Source organism: Camelus bactrianus, chromosome 16 (assembly GCF_048773025.1).
Source record: "Camelus bactrianus isolate YW-2024 breed Bactrian camel chromosome 16, ASM4877302v1, whole genome shotgun sequence".
NCBI lineage: Eukaryota > Metazoa > Chordata > Mammalia > Artiodactyla > Camelidae > Camelus > Camelus bactrianus.
Window position 1 is genome coordinate 11,403,050 of NC_133554.1, and position 23,039 is coordinate 11,426,088.

The 23,039-nt window shown below is 36.8% G+C and overlaps 1 protein-coding gene across 2 annotated transcripts in view; it reads left to right on the forward strand.

Moving 5' to 3' along the window:
• The window catches only part of AP2B1 (adaptor related protein complex 2 subunit beta 1), a 102,530-nt gene that overhangs the window by 8,825 nt on the left and 70,666 nt on the right, over nt 1-23,039 (forward strand). For both annotated transcript variants that reach the window (XM_010949160.3, XM_010949161.3), the window contains exons 3-9: nt 418-523; nt 4,711-4,846; nt 6,486-6,731; nt 18,264-18,454; nt 20,427-20,648; nt 21,168-21,288; nt 21,421-21,516. In XM_010949160.3, the coding sequence (XP_010947462.1) occupies nt 418-523; nt 4,711-4,846; nt 6,486-6,731; nt 18,264-18,454; nt 20,427-20,648; nt 21,168-21,288; nt 21,421-21,516 (1,118 nt within the window). The remainder of the gene's footprint in view (nt 1-417; nt 524-4,710; nt 4,847-6,485; nt 6,732-18,263; nt 18,455-20,426; nt 20,649-21,167; nt 21,289-21,420; nt 21,517-23,039) is intronic.

A 23,039-nucleotide genomic window follows, 5' to 3' on the forward strand; every position in this document is an offset into this window, starting at 1 on the left:
TTCTTTGTAGAGTTGAGAGTAGGTGAATGAGGAGTCTTTTCTGGTTTGGAAACATTGATGAACCTGTTCCCTGCTTACATTTATTTTTTCCCCAGGACTTTGAAATTCTGATGGGAGATCATCCCTCAGACGCCATTCTCTCTCCATTATAGTAAGATGTCATGAGATTTGCTTTTTCCCACTTCTGTGCTTCCTAGATCTGGCTTGCACCTTCCTTTCCAGTCATAACCTAAAAGATGGCATCCTTATCTGTGGGTCAGTTAATATTCTAGGGATTTGAATGGGACCTATCCTATAATTTTTAAATAATCTTATTTCAGTTGCAGCCCTGCCTCTGGTCAGCTGTTGTGGTGTTACTACATAGTGCAGTATTCTGCTCCTCTGGTCTTGGGACCTCACCTATTTGTTCTCTTCTAGGAGAAATCTTTGAATTAAAGGCTGAGCTCAACAATGAGAAGAAAGAAAAGAGGAAGGAGGCTGTGAAGAAAGTGATTGCTGCTATGACTGTGGGGAAGGATGTTAGGTAAGGGCAATCTCTCCTGCCTTGCTCACTTTAGACCCATACTGTGGCTTTTATTGCTCTTCATTTAAAGTTATTACAATCAGAACATGTAAGAGTGAGTTTGTCCCGCTGAAAACGTCATCAGGAAATGTAGTTGTTTTTATATTAACTCTGTGACCAAGTGGTTTTTGTTTGTTTTTTTAGAGTGAAACCAGTTTGATTTCACTTGCATACAGATCTAGCATAAAACCTCTGAGAGCTGACACAGTTACAGATCTGTTGCTGAGGTAGTTTTACAAGATGATAAAAATATACTGAAAAGCAGAAGCTCGTATGTACTTTTATTGCCTCAAGCCAGTGCCCTCAACTTTACAACTCTACATTTGTTTGCTGAATTCCAAATTGAAAACCAATGTTAACAAAATCCAATTGGTCTTTTTCCCCCCTCTTTTTTTCCTATAATATAGCAAGACCATTTGGAAATAAGTAAGGGTTGTCTGCAGGCCTCTGAGGATTCCTATGATCCTTTCATGGGGTCCATGAAGTCAAGCTATTCTTGTCATAATACTTAGATGCTATTTGCCTTTTTCACTGTGTTGACAGTTGCATGGCTCATGCCTTAGTGTGAATTAACGCAGTGGTGCCAAACTGTAACACTGCGTAGTCACTGTGTTCTTCGCCACCATGTACTTGCAGGAAGAAAGTGTGGTTTCACTTAGGACTGTCCCTCATGAAGCATTAAAAATTTATTTTATTAAACCTTGAATCTTGAGTTCAGGTCTTTTTAATACTCTGTTGCGGTGAGACAGGAATTATGCATAAAGCTCTTTGCTTTATAGCAAAGCTGTGATGGTTGACTTGAAAATGAGCCCTTGCGCGATTGACTTGGAAACACCATTTTTATGAGAAAGAATGGTTGACAGACAAATCATAGTTAATCATACTTCAATATTTGGGAGACATTTTATCAAAAATGAAAAAAGAGAACCTGTCACTTCAAGGGAAAAAATTTGACAGGTGAATTTTGACTTTAAAGTAGAAATTAGGGTGTTGGAGAACTTGTAAGCACATTTGGTTCCTAACTTGTTTAGTGACCATCTATCTCAGAGGTCCACAGAGTTTTTCTGTAAAGGGCAAGATAGTAAATACTTTGGATTTAGTAGGCTAAGAGGCAAACAATGGAGGTTATTATGTAGGTAATTATATAACAAGAGAGGAAACAATTTTCCACAAATTTTTTTGCTGACAAAAATTCAAAATACAGTATTTTTTTTGTACTGTAGGTCTACGAATGGGAAGACTGGGATTCTTTTAGGGAGGTAACATTTTGCTTAATTGAGGTTCAGAGTGTTCTGTATCGTCAAATCAGTTGTAAATGTTCATCTGTAAACACCACTTTTAACTCACAGCTCATACAAACGTAGGTGGTGAGCTGAATTTGGCCCACAGGCTGTGGTTTGCCTCCTGATAATCTGTCTAGTCACCGAAGGGCTGTTTTTGCCAAAGAATAAATCTAGATTGAGAGCATTCATACAGATGAACTGGTAAAAGTCAGCATATCTCAGTGTTGGGACCTTTGTGTTCTTGCCTAGCTTATTTCTATATCCTACAGAGAAGTTAAAACTCTTTGAATTTCCTTTTGCCTTTGGTAAATACTACTTGTTAATCTGTTCATTGCCGATAATTTGTTTTGTGCCTAGCACTATACCACATACCATAATTTAAACAAAAGGTTAGTACATATTTTCTAGCCTTCCTAGCACTTGGTTGAAAAGACCCAAAATTTGAAAAGTTATGGAATAATACAATTATGTAATTAGGTACAAGAGTGTGTATATTAAAGGTAATAACTATTCCACAAAAGAGAGATCCATGTAAATAAGAAGAGCTGAAGAACCCTTCTTAGAGAAGATGAGGTTTGTGCTATGCCTAGACAGATAGTTCAGAGAAACAGGAAATTGAGATAAGCTCTTTGTAGGTTATTATATTTCAGTCTCTCCTGCAAGAACCTCAAGTTCAGGGCTATCCAATAGAAATACACTGCAAGCCACATATGTACTTTTAAATTTTCTAGGAGCTACATTTAAAAAGTAAAAAATCGGTAAAATTAATTTATAATGACAGTAAGTAATACATTTTATTTAATTCAGTATGTCCAAAATAGTTTCATGTCAGCAAGAAATTAATATAAAACCTGTTAATGAGATATTTTACATTACATTTTCATACTGGGTCTTCAAAATCCAGTGTTTGTTTTACATGTATATCACATCTTAGCTTGGACCAGCCACACTGTAAATGTTCACTTAGTAGACTGTGTGACTAGTTGCTACCATATTGGAAAGTTCATGTTTCTAGCTTTGTGGTTTGGTACTTAACAGTTTTTTTTTTTTTTTGACTATTCTTATCAAGACCTTCTTGATCTTGTGTTGGCTGTTGGAATTAAATTATTTAGGATCTTAAATTTACTATTGGTTAATGTTTCACATTTATTTACTGATTTTACTGTTTTACACATGAGCTATTCCCAAAAGAAATAGAAAGAACACTCATTTTTGGAGAGCGTTTATAGTGTTTTTTAAGTATCTGCATGGGCATGAAACTATAGTAGGTACCTACATGCAAGTTAAATAGTTTGCCTTCCAGCGCAGATGTCATTGGTTCATTGGAGATATGGTGGATTATTTAACTTTGCAGCCCATCTTCCTTTTTGCAAATCATTTTATTGCTGTATATAGGCATACCTTGGAGATACTGAAGATTCAGTTCCAGCCCACTGCAATAAAACAGATATTGCAATAAAGCGAGTACATGAATTTTTTGGTTTCCCAGTGCATGTAAAAGTTATGTTTATACTGTAGTCTATTAAGTGTGCAATAGCTTTATGAATTTTAAAAGGTGTGTACCTTAATTAAAAAATACTTTATTGCTGAAAAATACTAACCATCATCTGACAATGCAGGGTTGCCACAAACCTTCAATTTGTAATAAATACTTTATCTGAGAAGCACAGTACAGCAAAGCACAATAAAATGAGGTATGCCCGTATTGTTTCTGTGAGTGTGTGGAAGCTATACCATGTGACTAGTTACTTCAGTCATTTTCTTACGTTTCTGTAAAACGACGCTGACATATGCTGCTCTTTCTTCTATACTAGTAGCAAGGTATTTAGAAGTATGTAAAATTTATCAGGTACTTTGATAAAACCTTAGAGGGAAGGGTAATTGCTAATTTTCCATAAAATTATGGTCAACCTGTATTTTAAAAGTACAGCTTATACATTAAAATCTGACAAGCTCAACTCTTCCAAACTACTTCATGAATGGAAACATAAATTTCTTTCCTTTGGCTTTACAGGAGAATGGTAAATGATGAAATGACTTGAAATTGGGAAAAATATAAACTCCTTTTATATTTGAGTACACTCCGATTTTCATTTGTCTGAATGTGTAATGTTAAAAATATATTCGTAAACTCCACTAAAAGGGAATGAAGACATTTTAGAGAAATGACTGATTTCAGTTGTGAGATTAGAAATGTACAGAATGAGCCTGGATGGAGCATCTTGTCCTACGAGGAAGCAAGGAAGCTATTGAAGATACGGAGTCATAGCACAGGGACTCAGGAGCTAACTAAGTAAATTTCTACTGGTCAGGGATGGATGGAAGAATATGCATATTAAAAGTATAACAACTGTAGTGCTTTGAAACTGCAAAGAACTGATATAAAGAATTACTGTTAATTTTTTTGTGTGATATAGTGATTAAAAAAAAGATTCCTAAATCTATACACTAGGATTTTATATACGAAATGCTATGTCTAGGATTTGTTTTAAAATTGTTTAGAGCAACAAGATGGGGTAGGGACTGGGTGAGGGAGAGCAGTTTGAGGTCAAATACAAAACAAGATCGGGCATATGTCAATATTTGTTTGCAGCTGAGTGATGGATAAATCGGGTTCATTATACTACTCTCTCTACTTTGAAAATTGTCATAGTAAAAAGTTTTTTAAAAATAGATTTTTAGACATCTTCTTGAGACCATTACTATAATTTCTTTAGTAATTCATTTCTGTGATAATTATTACCACTGTAGGGACATTTGTCCTTGCATCAGATCACTTTGTAAATTAAGGCCGTTTCTCTGTGTTCTATCCAACAGCTTGGCACCAACATCTGTTCACTTTCCCTTTCTCTTTTCTCTTCTCAGCTCTCTCTTTCCAGATGTAGTGAACTGTATGCAGACTGACAACCTGGAACTAAAGAAGCTCGTGTATCTCTACTTGATGAACTATGCCAAGAGTCAGCCAGACATGGCCATCATGGCCGTCAACAGCTTTGTGAAGGTAACTTTTTCCCAGGGACTCATGAGCAATCTCTTCTACCTCAGGTAACGTTTTCAGAAGCGTCTCTTGATATAGTTTGTGTCCGCATTGCAAATAAGCAACCTCTGTTCCACAAGAGGGCCTCTAGAGAAGTACTGGCAGTGAGTAGGGAGGTTCATGTTTCAAGCATTCTGTATGCCAGTGTTTGTCATCCAGTTCGGGCCATGTGGTGAGCCTTCTGTCAGGTGGGCTTGGTGCATCCTTGCCAGATGGGAGAAGAAAACCAGGTGAAACCTCCCTCTTTTACCTTCCAAGGCTGACAGAGGTTGGGCGTATCATTGTAGTATCAATGATACTACTGAGGCTTTACCTATTGTATCTTTGTAGAAATTATGCTTATGAGTTAGAAGTAGTGGAAACTCCAGAAGCTACTGCTTCATTTTGTTTCATTTAATAGGACTTAACAACATTAGATTCTTTTTTATTTGGAAATTTTCAAATATATTCAGGTAGTGGGAATAGTACAATAAAGTCCTAAATCTTATAGTTTTAATGGTTAACAACCCATGACCAGTCTTGTCTAACTTATGCTTTCCATGCATACATTCCTGACCACTGCCTCCTGGATAATTTTAAAGCAAATTGCAAACATCTTAAGGGTGAAAACTAAATCATTTTGTCCTTACATTTGTCAGAATAAGATCTCTCTTTTAGACATACCTACAATACCATTGTTGCATCTTTAAAAACTGACAATTAAAGATTAATATTAATATTATTGAATATCCAGTCAAATTTATCCTACCATTAGATTTGATGAACGTAATAATGAGGTTGTTCTTATTAATTTTTTTTTCTTGTTTTCTTTCCTCTGGAATTTAGTCTGCATTAAAAACAAAAATCAGACATTTCTAAAATTAGCTTTTGTTAAACTGTTTTGAAGAATAAACAGCATGCTTTCTTCCTTCTCATGGAAGTTTTGTTCTTTTTCTGTATTTAGCTACAGTGTGCAGATTCAGACCGTAACATTTCATTCTTTCTGTCTGGTGATTCATAGATGGATGATATCATTGGAAGGCATTTAGTTTACATTTTGAGGAAGTTAGCATGTGCATAGGAAAGGAGAATGCATGTTAATCAGGATCTCAGAGGGCCCTCTCTGCTGCTTCGCTCAAGGAACTTAGGTTGAGCTCAAACCAGCTCTGGATTCTCCTTTGCTTTCTTGGCTGTGGGCCCCAGAAATCTAGTCCTCATTTCTGCCTACTCGGTATTTGTGGAGTGGGACACGTCTTTCCAATTTCTGATTTCTTCCTGTACCAGAATACAAACCGAAAGACTTTCAGTTTTAGGGCAGGTTCATTAATGGCCATGGGGTTGGTAACACCAGCTCTCTGAGCTTCTGCCCAGCTCTGGAATGAATCCTACAGGGCACTTCTTCATTGTGTATATGAAACACAATGTGTAAATGAATTCCTAAGTGGAACTCTTAAATAGGCAGCTAAGATGTGAATGTAGGAAAGGCATAGTATGGGAGTTCGGGTTCTGATGTAGAATGTAACTGGAGGCCTGCATTAATTATTCTTTTGTGGCTTCTGTAAACCAGACTGTTTACTCTTAGTCACCATGTACACCTATAGTTGTCAATGATTGTTTTTTGTAGGACTGTGAAGATCCCAATCCTCTGATTCGGGCCTTGGCAGTCAGAACCATGGGGTGCATCCGGGTGGACAAGATTACAGAGTATCTCTGTGAGCCCCTCCGCAAGTGCTTAAAGGATGAAGATCCCTATGTCCGGAAGACAGCGGCCGTCTGTGTGGCAAAGCTCCATGACATCAATGCCCAAATGGTGGAAGATCAGGGCTTTCTGGATTCTCTGCGGGATCTCATAGCAGATTCAAATCCAATGGTAATATGCTTTTGCTTTTATAAAGAGAACAGTATTTAAAAAGAGTCTCTTTTAAAGAGCTTGTTTAAAATAAATCTTTGGGACTTTGATCCATAAGTTAGCTGTGTGATTTCTGTGTGTCCCACAGATTGTCTCACACCCTACTGAGCTGAAAACCAAATACTAAAATACAAGGGTCTTTTTTAAAAAATTGAAATATAGTTGATTTATAATGTTGTGTTAGTTTCAAATGTATAGCTAAGTAATTCAGTTTTATATATATGTATATATTTCAGATTATTTTCCATTATAGGTTATTGTAAGATATTGAATGTTGTTTGCTGTGTTATACAGTAAATCCTTTTTGCTTATCTGTTTCATGTACAGTAGTTTGTATCTGTTAATCCTATACTCCTAATTTATCCCTCCCTGCCCCCTTCCCCCTTTTGGTAGCCGTAAGTTTGTTTTCTGTGTCTGTGAGTCTCTTTTTGCTTTGTATATAGATTCATTTGTATTATTTTTTAGATTCCACATGTAAATGACACAATATTTATCTTTCTCTGGCTTCACTTAGTATGATGATCTCTTGGTCCATCCATGTTGCTGTAATTGGCAATATTTCATTCTTTCTTGCAGCTGAGTGTTGCTCTGTTGTGTATATATACAACATCTTAAACCACTCATCTGTTGATGGGCGTTTCGGCTGTTTCCATATCTTGGCAATAGTAAATAGTGCAGCTGTGAACATTGGGGTGCATGTATCTAATAAGATAAGGATCATAAAGCAAACGTTTGTGTCATACTTACCTATGTATTTGCTTAGAAACAAACCAGTTTCACAAATATCTTTGAGAAAACTTTTAAAGAAAAAATAAGATCACTTAGTAGATTTGTGAGAGACTGTTTCAGGAATGTCTTATGTTTTATTGTATCTTTATTGCAGATTTTCCTAGAATAGGTGTCAGCATTAGAGATTAAATTGTTGGACTACTGCCTTCTAAATAGGAATTTTTTCTTACTCTTGTCAGGCTTCTCAGAAGCAAAAGTTGCCCCTAACATTATTCAATGTCTTGCTAGCAAGGTGCCCAGGGTGCAAAACTTAAGGAGGCATCCAGTCTCTGGTGCCCACTCCACCTACACAAGCCTGAGAGTGGGATACCTCGATTGCCTGACTCTGTCCTGGCCTTATTTTACATACATTCAAATCATTTTTTAAGTTTGTCCTTCTTGTTGTTTTAGTGAAGAACCGGAAAGCGTGGACTAAGAGATAACCAGCACACATACACACATGCCTGCTTTGGATCTTGAACCCAGGCTTTTCATCTCAACTGTATGTCCTGTTTTTTGCCAAAAGTATTACAACTGTCTTTAGACCACTGATTTTCCTTTTATCAGAAGGGTCAAGTGCACCTGATAAGAAATGAGTGAGTGCAAGAATATCAAGTAATTTCCAGCGTCTAGTGGTGGAATGTAAGGTGTAGTAACTCAGACATCTGAGAAAGTCCTAAGGCCATAATGATGGACCTTCCTAATGTCATCAGGAAAAAGGAAATTTAAATTTACATGCACTCTGTGTCAGGCACAGTGATAGATGCTTTTATGTACAATGTTTCACATAGTTCTCACATCTGCTGAACTAGAGGGTATTCTGACAGAGGTTATTCCATGTTAGAGATTAAGAGATGTACACTCGGAGAGGCTGAAGAATAATCCCAGAGTCATACAGCTAGTGGTAATGTAGCCGGGATTCTAACCTAGAGCTCAGTCCCAGTACCCATACTGGTCACTGCCTTCATGGGTGTATATATACAACAGAATTAAATATATCTGTGCACACGCACATTTAGAACTGTTTCATTTTCTCAGGATGGTTAAAATTTTGACCATATAAAAGCCTTAATTATCTGAGAACTGTTTTAAAAGGAAATCCTCTTACTCTGATGATGGGTATGAGTCCTGTTGTTCTTGAGAGGTAATTCTACTTTTTCGGAAGTTGCTCCACATGGTGGCAGCACTGCACCAGCAACTATCAGAGCTTCTTGCAGCAGGAATGAATGCTTCCAGGGTTTTACCTTAGTAGTTTTCTTATAGCTCACTTTATTTAAAAAAATTTTTTTCCATGTAATTTTTTTTTTTTTGTAGCTCACTTTAGAAGGGCATCCTAGATGTGAAAGCACTAGAACATCTGGAGAAATGACCTTGAAATTGGAGGATAAAATATAGATAAAGATCTGACTACTCTTGGGGTTATGTTGACCTTCAGGTTGACTCCTGGAACCTTGCTGCAAGTAATAGGACTTTATTATATTTTCATTTCCTGTCTTTATGGGGGGGGGAATCTCACACACCCCATTTTCCTGCAGTTGTTTTACCATTTTATACTTCAGTTAAAACTGACTTTCAGTGAAATATTATTTGAAAAATATAAGAGTTTGAAGTAAAAAAATTCTCCCTGCTAAGTCCTAGCTTAACCTCCCCGAGTCTGTTTCCTCTTCTGTAGAATGAGAGATACCATCTTAGAGAGTTGTTAGGAGTAGTAACTGAGCTATTGCATCAAAAGCACCTACTAAAGCGGCTCGGGGGGGTTCGTGAGGTGATGGCCGCTGCTCCTGTAATTACGGAGTAGATGTTAGGCAGAGGTTGACGTTATTGCTATGATGTGAGTTTAAAAGGTTCAGGTCCCTTTGATATCTGTACAGATTCATACAGTAAAATCTTTTCTGAGGGAATTAGAGCTAAACTCATTTTCAGATGCAGATTTTATTAGTCCGTTATTTTGAAAGTAAGCCTGTATTCAGAAGGTGGAAGCACTTTGGAGCCAAAGGAGAATGCTCCCGTGATTTCTTCACAAATGTCAGAATTTTTAAAAAATCTGTCTCACTAAATTTATATTTGCAAGAAAGATATACTTTTGGGTGATAGTGACTATTCTCTAGCTTTTTGCCTATACGCTAGGATTTTCCCTCCTTACTACGGCTTTTATTTTTCCTCTCAGAGGTGCTTTAAGGTATTCCAGCTTCAGTTAATGTTTGCGCTAGAACCTGCCCCTCCAGAGGCTCTCTTGACAGCCCTGCCACGTGTGCTTTGCTTTTTGTTTTTGAGCCCAGGTCTCCTAAGTGCTTTGGCTGTAGCCCCTTTGATCTTGTCTTCTAAGCCTTCTCAGCTCTGCTGCCATCACTCTGAGAGCTGCCCCCCAGGAATACCCCTCTTCCACTGTCTCTGCCAAAGCACAAACTACTAAATTAAAAAACAAAAGAAAAAAAATACGTCTTCATTTGTTGAAGATTTTTCTGCACAAGCAGCATGTTCTCAGAACTTGGTCCAGTGTAGCCTTTAGCAAAGGTTCTAGTTAAGCTGCCAGCTTCTTCTAATTTGAACTTATTCTGGAAAGCTGTTTTATGAAAAATAACATTTTTCTTCTCAGGAAAACTATGAGTTTAACTGTGTGCTAGCCAGTGTGTAGAAGCGCGTGGAATTGATTATGGCAGTGGTTCTCAACTGGAGGCGACTTGACTTCCCAGGAGACATGTGGCAATGCCTGGAAACATTTTTGATTGTCACAGCTGATGGGAAGGGCACTATTGACATGTGGTAGGTAGGGTTCAGGGATACTTTAAACATCCTGCAATGCACGGGGAGCCGCCTGCAGCAGAGAATTATCCATCAGTCCCAAAACATCAGTAGTGCTAAGGTTGTGAAAATTTGAGTGACTACTGTTTGGAGTCCTGGCTTGGCTGCTTACTAGAAAGGTGGCCTTGAGCAAGTTATTTAAAATGAGCTTTTCAATTTCCTCAACTATAAAAAGTAGAGATAATAATGCCTGTTTTACCAGATTGTTTTGAACATGAAGGAATAATTTATTTAAAAATTTAAGTAATGTCTGGCATAGAGTGAATGCTTAATAGACTGCAGCTGTTCCCGAGGAGCAGCCCTAACATGATGTGCTCTCCAGTTAGTGTAGGGTTCATTTAGCCCTTGGAAGATTGCATGGTGGTTTATTGTCATTCTGAGATGATGGATATTGAAAAACTGAAGTCTCTCTAGATCACTCTAAATTTGAGGAGGATTTTTGTCACAGTTTATTTGTTGTCCTTGTGGCCTATGTTAAATTGTCTATTAATGACCTCACTTAATTTAGTAATTTATATGATTTCTGTTATTTCAAAACATATATTAATAGAGTTACAGAGTTAAAATATTATAGAGAAGTGAAATTAGAAATGCATAATGCTCTGGCCAGATGTCCATAAAGAAGTTCCAAAGCTGGTAGAACTGTAGGCATGTGTAAGAATGTCAGTATGTAGTAGGCCCCGGGTAAGAGTGATGTAGGAAGTCACATGCTCAGTCTGTGTCTGGATTCCCCAAGCAAGAAGTAGTGTTATGTTTGGTTCTACAGGATGAGCCGCTATTAATTTCTGCAGGAATGGAGTGTGAGTAAGTGGAGTCGCTGGCGGCTGCTTCGTTCTAAGGACAACTTGTAACTGACTGGTCGGTCTCTGCTCTTCTGTCTTTACTTACAGAGGAAGCAAATAGTTTTTGTTTTCCTGTATGATGAACTTTGCAAAAATCTTTTAATGTGTATTCTCACTTTAGATTTTAATTATTACCAGCTTTTATTTTATCAATTTACTAATAGAGTTTTTTTTTTTTAAATCTCATTTTGGAGGCGACTTTTAGGAATATTAGGAATATAGGAAAGTTGCAAAGACGGTACAGAGAGTTCCCATACATCCTTCACTCAGTTTCACTTCATGTAGACATCTTACATAACCATGGTGCCTTTGTCAAAACTAAGAAATCAGCATTAGTACATTATGATAAAGTGAAGTACAGACTTCATTTCACCTGTTTCACCACAGATGTCCCTTTGCTGTCCCAGTATTCGATCCAGCATACCAGATTGCATTTAATCACTTTTTTTTTTTCTTTTAAAGAGTTGACTCACTCTGTATCAAAGTATCTCAAAAAGAGAAAAGTGCTTTTTGACTGTGAAATGGTGTTTTCTTTTTCTCCAGTATTATAGCATGGTGGGTAAAGCTCAGGCCCTGGAACCAGCCAGATTTGGGTTTGTATCCTGGTTCTGCCATTTCTTAGCTTGGTGGTCTCTGTAAACATCTTAGTATCCTTATCTACAAAATGGAAATCATAAACAGTGGTTTTATCATAGGATCATTGTGAAAAATAAAGGACAGAGAGCTTGCAGGGCACTTAATAGTGAACCTGGTATAGAGTAAGCCCTTGATAATAACAAACTTTATTGTATAGTGATTGTGGTGCTGGGTATTAATGGTTTTAGAAGGGTTAATATTTCAGTGGCAAATTTATTTATAAAGATACTTAATTCCTTTGTATACATTATTTAAAGTCAAACATTGTCTTTTAGGGTAATTCTGAAGGCAGCTTACCCACAAATGAAACTAAGTCTATTTACAGTACTACTTACTACATCATTGCAGAATTACTTTTAAATGGTAATTATTCAAAGGTACACGTTTAATCCAGTTTTGGTCGGCAACTTCCTGAAAACTGAATCTGTTGTATGTAAGTAATTCAGTAGTGTACCAAAAGATAATGGCCCGTGCATTTCTTAGTGTCCCTTTTAAATGATCTCAGGGCTCTAACTTGGCAGGGGATTACTTACTCTTGAAAGGGAGGTAAGAAGTCATGTCACAATAAATTATTTTGTTCATGCTGCAGCATACTTTTTTGTGTTTTTAGGGCCTGTGAGCCAAGTAGCTCCTTGATTCTTAGGAGTGCCTTTTGTCTATCTGTAGATATTTATTTGTAGTGTTTTGGCCTTGTGAATATTTTCATTTCATTAGAAAACATCTTAAATCACTTCAGGAAATAATGAGTTTTATTGAGTCTAATTTTTAAATCTTACTTGTTAACGTGTATTCAGACTTTCTTGCCATAATGGGATGTGTTAACTCCACTAGGTAAATGTGTTCAACTTTCTTATTCAGGGGAAGAAGATGGGAAAAAAGCAGAACATTTTAGAATTCAGTGAGTAAATGTATTATTGGCATTCTGTGCAGTATCTTGGATTAAATCATGAGCTCTAAATTTTACTTGTTTGAGAGGGAAAAATTAACTGATACTGTGTAATCATTGTATCCTTAAGGAGATGATAATGAGTGAAACATGCTTAGAATAAATGCCTTGTGCTTTTAGCATGTCATTTGAGGCAACTCCATAAAGGAGAAAGTGAGATTTCAAACTGTTGCTGATTTTCAGGAGGATATAAATATGCAGATCACCTGTATATTTCATTATTATAGTTTTGGTCAGTCATTCTACTGCTTTCAATTTATTCAAGTCTTCAGGGGCAGCAGCCAAAAGGATTGTAAATTGAACAGGAAAATAGAAGCATTTGTTAAGAGAATGTGACCTTGAAGATCATTGCTAGAAATGAAAGTCTTCTAAATACTATTTTAGTTAATAGGAGGAAGTCACTGTACTGGAAATTGCTATCTTTCTTGGGTTCTGAGGCTATGGAAGTGAGTGAAATTAGAGAAATCATTCAAAGGGACAGGGAAACGTGTGAGAGATTTCTCATAAAGGAGCATCTATCTGTAATAGTCCACCCCCAATGTATATCTAGATTTCCTTCGAAAGTTCTTTTTTACAGGACCATTTTTCTTTTTATTCTAACCACATCCACTGCTCCAGCTTGCCCCTTTAAAAAAAAAGAATGAGGTCAAATTTATGTCCTCGGAATTGCTGCATGTAAGATTGGGGTAGCTTATAAATCAAATTTTGTAGCTGGATAGTAAATCTTGCCTCTTTAAGTGCTGCTAGAATGTGATTATCTGAAGTATATAAAGTAGGAGAATATATTTTTCTCCTTGTATAAATCTGCCTGAAAATAATGTTTTGATTGTATTATCCTCCCCAACTATTTTTCTTTTCCTTTCCCCTAGCTGACATTCACCGCCCTTGGAACTTCTGTAAATGCAGGTGGCAGAGTGACTAGTACTCAGACACTGGAATCAGATACAGGCCTTAAGCCCTTATTCAGGCACTTTTCTTTTCTGGCTGTGTTGACTAAGCAAGTCACTGAATTTCTCTAACCCTATTTATAAATTCATTTTTAAAGCCTGTTTCTCTGTCTGTAATAGGTGGGTTTTGATAGCAACTACCTTAGAGTTGCTATGAGGATAAATGGCATAGCAAGTGTTCAACAAATTTTAGCAATTGTTGTCTTTTAACTCTTTGTCCAGCTTGATTAGGTATAGTATAAAGTAAATCAAGACACAAATTGCTTAACTTAAAAAAAAATTCGGCAGACTCCAAGGATCCACAAGGAACTATCAGATTGAAGGGAAATCTGTAGTTGTGTCAGAGAAGATTTGTCTAGTATTGAGTGTGACTTTATTTATACACACAGGCACAGATGCGTGCATGCTTTTGTATGTATGTATATGTTTGTTTAATATCTATCTATAAAGTATACATATTACATTAGGTCTACAGAGGGATGGGGTGGGGACGAGGAATGTTTAGGTGCAGTCTCCCAAAGAATAGAACTTAACCATAATTGGGAGGCCAAATGAATTTTCACAAATGTTTTTATGCTGTGGCTATGTTCCTTTGTAGCCTTGATGCCAGCTTTTTATAAATCAACTAGTGTGCTCAGAAAATTCACTTAAGAAACCCTATTTATAAATCCATTTTTAAAGCAAAACTTCCTTTAGGAACTCCTTTCTTTCTTGGGAACTCTTAATTTTTCTGAGATTATAGTTAAAAAGCCATCATTCTCTTCATGGCAGTGTTTCCTAAGAGAACTGCCAATTTTCTACCAGGGAAAATATTATGCATGTTAGTCTTAGTTCAAATTCAAGTGATAACTCAGGTGAAAGAGATATAACCTTGTTTTAATACGCTGGTAGCTCAGGGCAGTTACTGCGAAGGTCAGGTTTTTCTTTTGTAATGATGAATGAATTATTGTTTGAAGAAGGCTCTTTGGGAAGAGGAAGTAAATTATGTTTCAGTCCATTATTTTTTGAAGTTTATTTTATTTTGGGGTGGGGTAATAAGGTTCATTTATTTATTTATTTAATGGAGGTACTGGGAATTGAACCCAGGACCTCGTGCATGCTAAACATGCACTCTACCACTAAGCTGTACCCTCCCCTGCTTAAAGTTTATTTTTAAAAACAGATAATAGATGTACTTTGTTTTGTACAGAGTTCCAAAGAAACACAAAGTATAAACATTGACAGGTGAGTTGTCCTGTATACGCTGGCCACCTAGATGCTGTCTTGAATCAGTCTTTGTCTACTCAGTGTGACTAGCTTGTTTCGAGTTTCCATTAAAAAGTGAGAGAAGCATGGCTTACTGACAAGAACTCTGAGCAGCTCTTTATGGGCCCATCCCAGTACATTTCTGAAAACTTAGCATTCTGAATGTGAAGGTTAGGAGATAAAAGTGGAGAGGTAGAAGTAGAGTTCTCTTATTGGGATGTATCTCCTCTGGTCAGTCATTGGTTCAGGGACCATTTTGCAGTGATCTCATTCTCAATGCAGACTTTGCTAACATAATCCTGTAATCTGATCTCTCTGGATCTTTTAATTAGATTTACTTTTCCTTGTTTCTTTTTTGTTTGTTTGTTTAAATGTGAAAATAAATAGAAACTGTCTATTTTACTACTAGAATGTATACTCCATTAGCTGCATTATGTACTTGGTTTAATTTCCAATTGCCTGTGATGGTAACAGAGGAATTCTGGTTGTTCATTCTGTTCAGCATCCTTCTGTTGTCTTTCCTCCCCATTGCTTTTTTTAATTTCCTCAATTCTTACCTTTTCTTTTACATTTTCTGTTAATAGACTTTATATTTATCTATTTTTAAAACATTGAAAGAATTTGACTGGTAGAAATGGTAAGTTTGTGGCAGGATGTTTGTTTTGGACTCTTGTGCTTTGGTGTTTTCCTGTCTTGCCCCCTCTGCCCTCAAAAAAGCAAAGATTAATTTAAAGGCAAAGGTGGAGTCACTATGAACTAACCTGTCCTCATTTACACCTTCCTTTTCTTTTCCAGTGCAGAAATTAAAGTAAGTATAAAGCACAGTGATTTGGAGTTTCTTTGGGTGTGCTGGAGTCACTGGTAGAAATGTTAACCAAAACTGGTAACTAAGACTGGGCATGTGTTTGACAGCAGGAAAGGAAAACAGGCATTTAGTCTTCTGGTGTGACATTTTGATCCTTTATTCTATAATCCAGTCTATCAAGTGTCTTGTACATAAGAAATATATCTTTTCCCTGCATATAAAGCACTGAGATGATGGAGGGGGAATTATTATTTCACTCTTCATGCCTTTTAATTTTCACTAAAGCCCATGTTTGATGGTGTGGTTGGCAAACAAAAATTAAGTCAGAAAAGAACCTCATGCATACTACCGTTGCTCCCGTGTGGAAGGTGGACTACATACATTTGTCTTAATAACAATGAAATATTCATAATCATATTACCAAGTGAACCTCTGATTTTTTTCATCTTGGAATTTTTGTCCTAATGACTAAATTAAAGCTGAAAGTGATTCCATTTGTGGTATCATTGTCTTTTACCTAATAATGGATGCTGCCATAAGTGTATTATTTGATTTTTAAAAATCATCTTAAAATTTATCTTCTTAGTAAATTCATATGCTGGAATAATCTGCAGACTACCCAGATGATGTGGGTATTAAAATCACTAGCTAAACCATTATGACCTTCTCTTGCTAGCAAAAGGATAATCATACAACTCTTGTTTCTCTGGCTGTTAACAAGGGACTAAAAATGAGCTGACATTTTTGAAAATCTTCAATATACATAAATAATGAAGCTGCTACCTGTCACATCTCGTTTATGCTTACAGAATATTTATATTCAGCCTTACTGTGCTAATCTTTAGTAACAACTGGGAGCCTTGCTGCAAAATGTGGTTTTAAGTTCATTTGTACAGGGCTGTAGTAGTTATTTTGTCTGTGTTTTGTTTATTTTGGGGTGTTTCTGCAATTTTTTAATTACTTTAAACATTCATTGGTTGTAGATTTCTTTGTTATATTAGACATGTGTATTTCTGATAGAGTGTCCACTTTTTTTCTTGCAACTGATACGGATTTCCAGGTCTATAAGTCAGGATATGCATGTACTTTGTTATATTTGGTAGCAATTTTGCATTTATCATACTGCCTGAGATAAGGGTACATTTGAGATACCATATTTCATTGATTCTAAGATACCATTGATTTTAAGATGCATTATTATCTCCTGTATCACCTAGGAAGAAAAATACTTCTATTAACTTGACATGTCATTGATTGTAAAATATATCCCAATTTCAGTGGTGTTAATATGAAAAACTCTGCAACTTAGTCTTAGAATTATGGTACTATTACCACCTTAACTTTGCATAAGGCTTTGTAGAGAGCACTTAGAAATGTCATCTAATTTTAACGTTCAAACTAAAGCTAATCTGTGAGGTGGATTAAATTATCATCAATTTTCAGATGAGGGAACTGAATTTCACAGAGATGATGTGCTCTCCCAACATCACGTTACAGTGAACTAGGGTTTCAAGCTCACATTTTCTTATGCTAAGAGTTAGGATATGATTGACAGTATCACCTCCCCACCCCCCAATACATGCACACCCATACACTTATAAAATTATTTGGCCTAGATTCTTCTTTCCATTGCTTAATGTACATGTTTCATATTTAAACTTCACTGTTTTTTATAACTGTTCCTATGTCTTAATTCTATCAATAGTTTTGAGTACTATGAAAATTGTTAATGTTTTAATAGTAAATCATGAGTGACTCTCTGTTAACATGTGAATTGTTTTAACTCTGGGTTGCCTGACACTGGGAACCTACATATGCCATCATTAGTGTTTTTATATACATTTTTAATATATTTTTACTGAAGTATAATCAGTTTACAGTGTTGTATCAATTTCTGGTGTACAGCACAATATTTCAGTCCTATAGGAATATACATATATTTGTTTTCACATTCTTTTTCACCGTAAGTTACTACAAGATATTGAATATGGTTCCCTGTGCTATGCAGTATAAACTTGTTTATCTATTTTATATACATATATTAGTTAGTATCTGTAAATCCCAAACTCCCAGTTTATCCCTTCCCACCCTCTTCCCTCCACTGGTAACCAAAAGTTTGTTTTCTGTGTCTGTGAGTCTGTTTCTGTTTTGTAAATAAGTTCATCTTTTTTTTTTTTTTTTTCAGATTCTACATACAAGTGATACCATATGGTATTTTTCTTTGTCTGGCTTATTTCACTTAGAATGACATTCTCCAGGTTCATGTGCTGCAAATGGCATTTTATTTTTTAAGGCTGAGTAGTATTCCGTTGTATAAATGTACCACAGCTTCTTTATTTGATATACATTTTGAAAGCAGTTTATCTGTTTCTAGCTGACTAGGTAAAATGTTCAAGAATTGTTAATGAATTGAGACTTACGAAGTGATCCAGAGAAGGCTAAATATTTGTCCATAGTTGTACTGTTACTGGTAAATCAAGGTTATATCTGCTTCTTTCCCAGGTGGTGGCTAATGCTGTAGCAGCATTATCTGAAATCAGTGAATCTCACCCAAACAGCAACTTACTCGATCTGAATCCACAGAACATTAATAAGCTGCTGACAGCCCTGAATGAATGTACTGAATGGGGCCAGATTTTCATCCTGGACTGCTTGTCTAATTATAACCCTAAAGATGACCGGGAGGCTCAGAGGTCAGTCTTGTTTCCTGGATAGTGTCTGGGAGTCTTGCCTGGTTGAATATCTTCTGGTGCCTGTAATATAATAAGGATCTGTTATATTGAGAAAGATCAGTGGCTCCTGAGATAGATACTGCAATCCCCATGGTGTTTTCTCACTGTATTTAGGAACATTTTACGTGGTGGAGTAAACCATGTGAAAATAGCTCTTCCTAAGAGGAGATGTGCATTTTTCATTTCTTGTTTGAACAGTAGAGTTAAACCCTCTGCTATAATCTCCCTCATCATGGTCTCACATCTCCCATACAGTAATTCCTAGCCATTTGGCAAACAAAGGTTTTTTGAGTGTATCTTACTGTAGTAACAAAATTTTCATTCTTTTAGGTATGTAGTAAATGGCTTGATACTAGTTATTGAGCTGACCTACACCTATAATTTAGTACTAGAGAAAATGTATTGGAGCCAGCAATATATATGATGTCTTCCGTTAGATGTAGGAATCACGTCAGTCTGAATTTGGAGATTTTGGAAGGCACAGCTGAATTGTTCTGCTCAGCTCTTTACCACTTTAGTGCTGCAAATTTTCTTTGACTATCAGATATTGATGACTAAATTTCATGTACACATGCACACATTGTAGTTTACAGAATTGAAGTTATGAATTTTTATTGAGCATTTTGTGTATACAGGCACCATATACTAGGCAAAGTACTTCTGAAGAATTGTTGGCTCTTCGTTTAAAGTTGACATATTTTAATTATGGTAGAAAAGAACCTTCTTTGCCTGGCTGAAGCTCGAGCTACTATAATGTAAGTGCTCTTCACTTGTCTGGGAAATTGTTCCCTCTGGATATAACCAGAGCTCACCCTAATAGCTTCTCTCCATCATTTGAAGTACAAATATCTTCTGGAAGAAACTTTATGTACAGTTTTATTTTCTCTTGGTCATTGACATCTCACATTTATCTATTCACTCAGCAAGTATTTATTGAGCCCATGCTGTGGGCCAGGCATTGTTCTAGGCGCTGCGGATACAGCTGTGGACAGATGAAAATCATAGCTCTCATGGAACACTAATTTTGAGGAATAGGGCAGAAGCATATATAATATGTATAAATAGTACAGCATATCGTATGTCAGCTGATGGTAAGTGCTAAAGAAAGATAAAGTAAGGAATAGATCTCAGAAATGCTGGATAGTCAGGGAGTCAGCCAAGTAGATACAGAAGAAAAAGACAGAAACACAGCTTATATCCTTAACTGAATATAGTCAGCTAGCTACTCATGTTGCCAAAGAGCTGTCAAAATTAGGTTAATTTCTAAAGAATTCTCAACAGATAATTAAATATTCTAGATTTGTGAGGCATTTAAGTGTAGGTGGAGGAGGCTAGGAGAAGGAAATGAGGTCGGAAGAATATTGCAGTGATGCTGTGTTTAAAAAAAAAAAAAAAAAAAGGCTTTTTGCAAGATTTCCTTATCCTGAAAGCGTGAGGTTGGGTATTTTTCCCCGTCAGCCCATCTCCTCTTGAATCTTACAATGAAACTTCAGCCACAGTTGGTTGATCTCTCTCACTATGAAATATCTCTCAGAATGCTTCATTTGACTTCCTGTAGGTTGAGGAGAAATGGGCTGAGAGGCAGGGAGCCCTTACATAATATGGGGAAACAGAGAGGACTATAAAACAGGAAGGTAAATGGTGTGAGCGTCACGTGTTTTGGGTATTGGCTAGCTTCGTTCCAGTTTGAATATCCCTTATTGCTGGTTTCCTGAAGTCTTCTGATGTCCCTGCTCTGCCTGTAGTTTGCTGGGAATGAGGCTTCTGCAATGTTGGATCCCAAATTTACCTACGCATGGAGCTTTGACTTTTCTAACTGTTTCTCTGATTTCTTGATACTTGGGCTATGGGACCTCTGACAGTATTACCTTATAGACTGGATTAAGCAAAGAAATTATAATTCAAGATACTAATTTTCATGTTCTTCCCTCAGCATCTGTGAGCGGGTAACTCCTCGACTATCTCATGCCAACTCAGCAGTGGTGCTTTCAGCAGTAAAAGTCCTCATGAAGTTTCTAGAGTTGTTACCCAAGGACTCTGACTACTACAATATGCTGCTGAAGAAGTTGGCCCCTCCACTTGTCACTTTGCTGTCTGGGGAGCCAGAGGTGCAGTACGTCGCCCTGAGGAACATCAATCTAATCGTCCAGAAAAGGTTGGGAAAAAATGAACTGATGATTAACATGTTTGTAATTTGAATTAAGCTTAGTAACATCAACATTAAAGAGGCATTATGTTAAGCTCTGTTTAATGTATGGAAATAAAAATACTGTGTGCAGAGCAGCTTGCCCAAAGTCGGGAGGCTAACAGTTGATTTCAGAGTGTTCTACAACAGATGCCCCGTGTTGCTCTACAATTTAATTTGTTTCTGAAGGACCTCTTTGTAGTGTGCTAGCTAGTGCCTGCGTAATATGGTTTGGACCGTAGTTTAGAGCAATTTGTTTTTCTTCCAGTGGTTCTTCTTGGCAGTATATACCTTGACCCTTAAAAAAGATAAAAAGAGTCAACCAAATGGATCTGGTTGGAGGGATGGGGTGTACGGGAAGTTTTTTTCCCTGGGGTGGGGTTGTGTGGATGGACTGCGGAGAAGCACAGGTTGGGTATTAATACAGACTCAGAGGGATATATCACTGTATGCCTCACCTTCCTTATCTTGTGTTTCTGTGTACCACAGGCCTGAAATCTTGAAGCAGGAAATCAAAGTTTTCTTTGTGAAGTACAATGATCCCATCTATGTGAAACTGGAGAAATTGGACATCATGATTCGTTTAGCATCCCAGGCCAACATTGCTCAGGTCAGACTTAAAGTGGATTCCAGTTAAGATCTAATGAGTTAGATCTTAAGGTCTGGCCTTTAGAAAAATTTAAGCCATGAAGTTGCTGTTGAAGAATCCTTAATGATTGTCCACTTCATGCATTTTTGACAGGTTCTGGCGGAACTGAAGGAATATGCCACAGAGGTGGATGTCGACTTTGTGCGCAAAGCTGTGCGGGCCATTGGACGGTGTGCCATCAAAGTGGAGGCAAGTGTCCCATGGTAGTTGTGATCACATAATGGAATTCCAAGTATTCTCTCTTTTTTTTTTTTTTTTTTTTTTAAGTATAGTTGACTTACAATGTGTTAATTTCTGGTGTAGAGCATAGTAATTCATATATACATGTATTCCTTTTCATATTCTTTTTCATTATAAGCCATTACAAGTTATTGAATATAGGTCCCTGTGCTATGCAGTAGGACCTTGTTTATTTTATATGTAGTAGTATCTACAAACCCTGAACTCCTGATTTATCCCTCCCCACCCTCTTTCCCAACTGGTAACCATAAGTTTGTGAGCTGCGTACTCCCTTCACCTCTTTCTTTAAAATACATTTTAAAGTTTATCAAAATAATAAAGCACATAGCTTTAATACTGAAGAATTTTTAATGAAAACAGCAGTCCCTGGTCCCTCTCTTTCCAGAGGGAATCATTTTAAACTCCGTTTCTAGTTTTACTTTGATTACTTCCACATCTCTAATATCCTTATGCTATTGTTTATTGATTTGCCAATTGTGGACATTGTCTATTAACTTTCTGCTATGAGTTAAGAAACTTCATTCATATACTGAATCACTCCTATTTCTATCCTCCTATTCTCTAGTATAGTTGTATCATAAGCTTTACGTTCTTACCTTTGTAAATTGAGATGATATGCCTTTATTTCTTGTTCTGTCAGTAAGAGGCTTATAAAACTTGCTGTTCATATTATGACTGTAAAAATGTAGAGCCTATGCAATATAAATGATTATATTTTCTTATCCAGACTTGTTTTTTCTGAGTTTATAATGGCCTTTTAAAAAAACTTCCTTGTGTGTCTTCATTGCACTCCTATCTTCTTCCAGTTTTTCAAGTGTAATATCAAATTTATAAATTTTCTTTTGTTCTAGACCCTTCTCTCTTCTAGTCCTCTGTCCCTCCGGTCCTTGCTCCAGTCTGGCTGGTTGCTTTCGTGGCTTCTGCATAGCCATCTTTTCATACAGTCTCCCTTCATTGCTCTTGTTACTGGTACTTTTCATAGCATTTCTTTTTTTGTGATTGCAATAGCTTCTTAAATCTCTGGGGATGTGAATTATAGTTTTTGGTTTTGTTTCTACAGTTTTAATTATCTAGTGTTTTATGGTGATGGTTGCGTGTCTGTATGATTTTTTACTTGAGGTGTATATCGTGCATACGGTAAATTGTTGCTCATTTATATTTAAGAATGAGAAAACAGAAATGTTTTCAGGACTTCTGTGCACATAGGCAGGCCTGTCAGCTAGCAGGTTTCTGCTTTAGGGCAGGGAGTTGATCTTTGCTTGAAAGTCCTCTTAAAGAGCAGGGATCTGCCCTGTGGTCTTAGGGGGCAAATTGGTTCTAGCTTGGTTGCAGCCTTGCAGTAGGTATTAAGGGCTGCACTTACATTGCCCTGCTTCATTAGTCACCAATCCTCCATTGGTTTTTCCTCACTCAGAAATGTGTTGAAATTAATGATGATTTCTGTTCACAATGATACTGTGAATCAGAGCTCC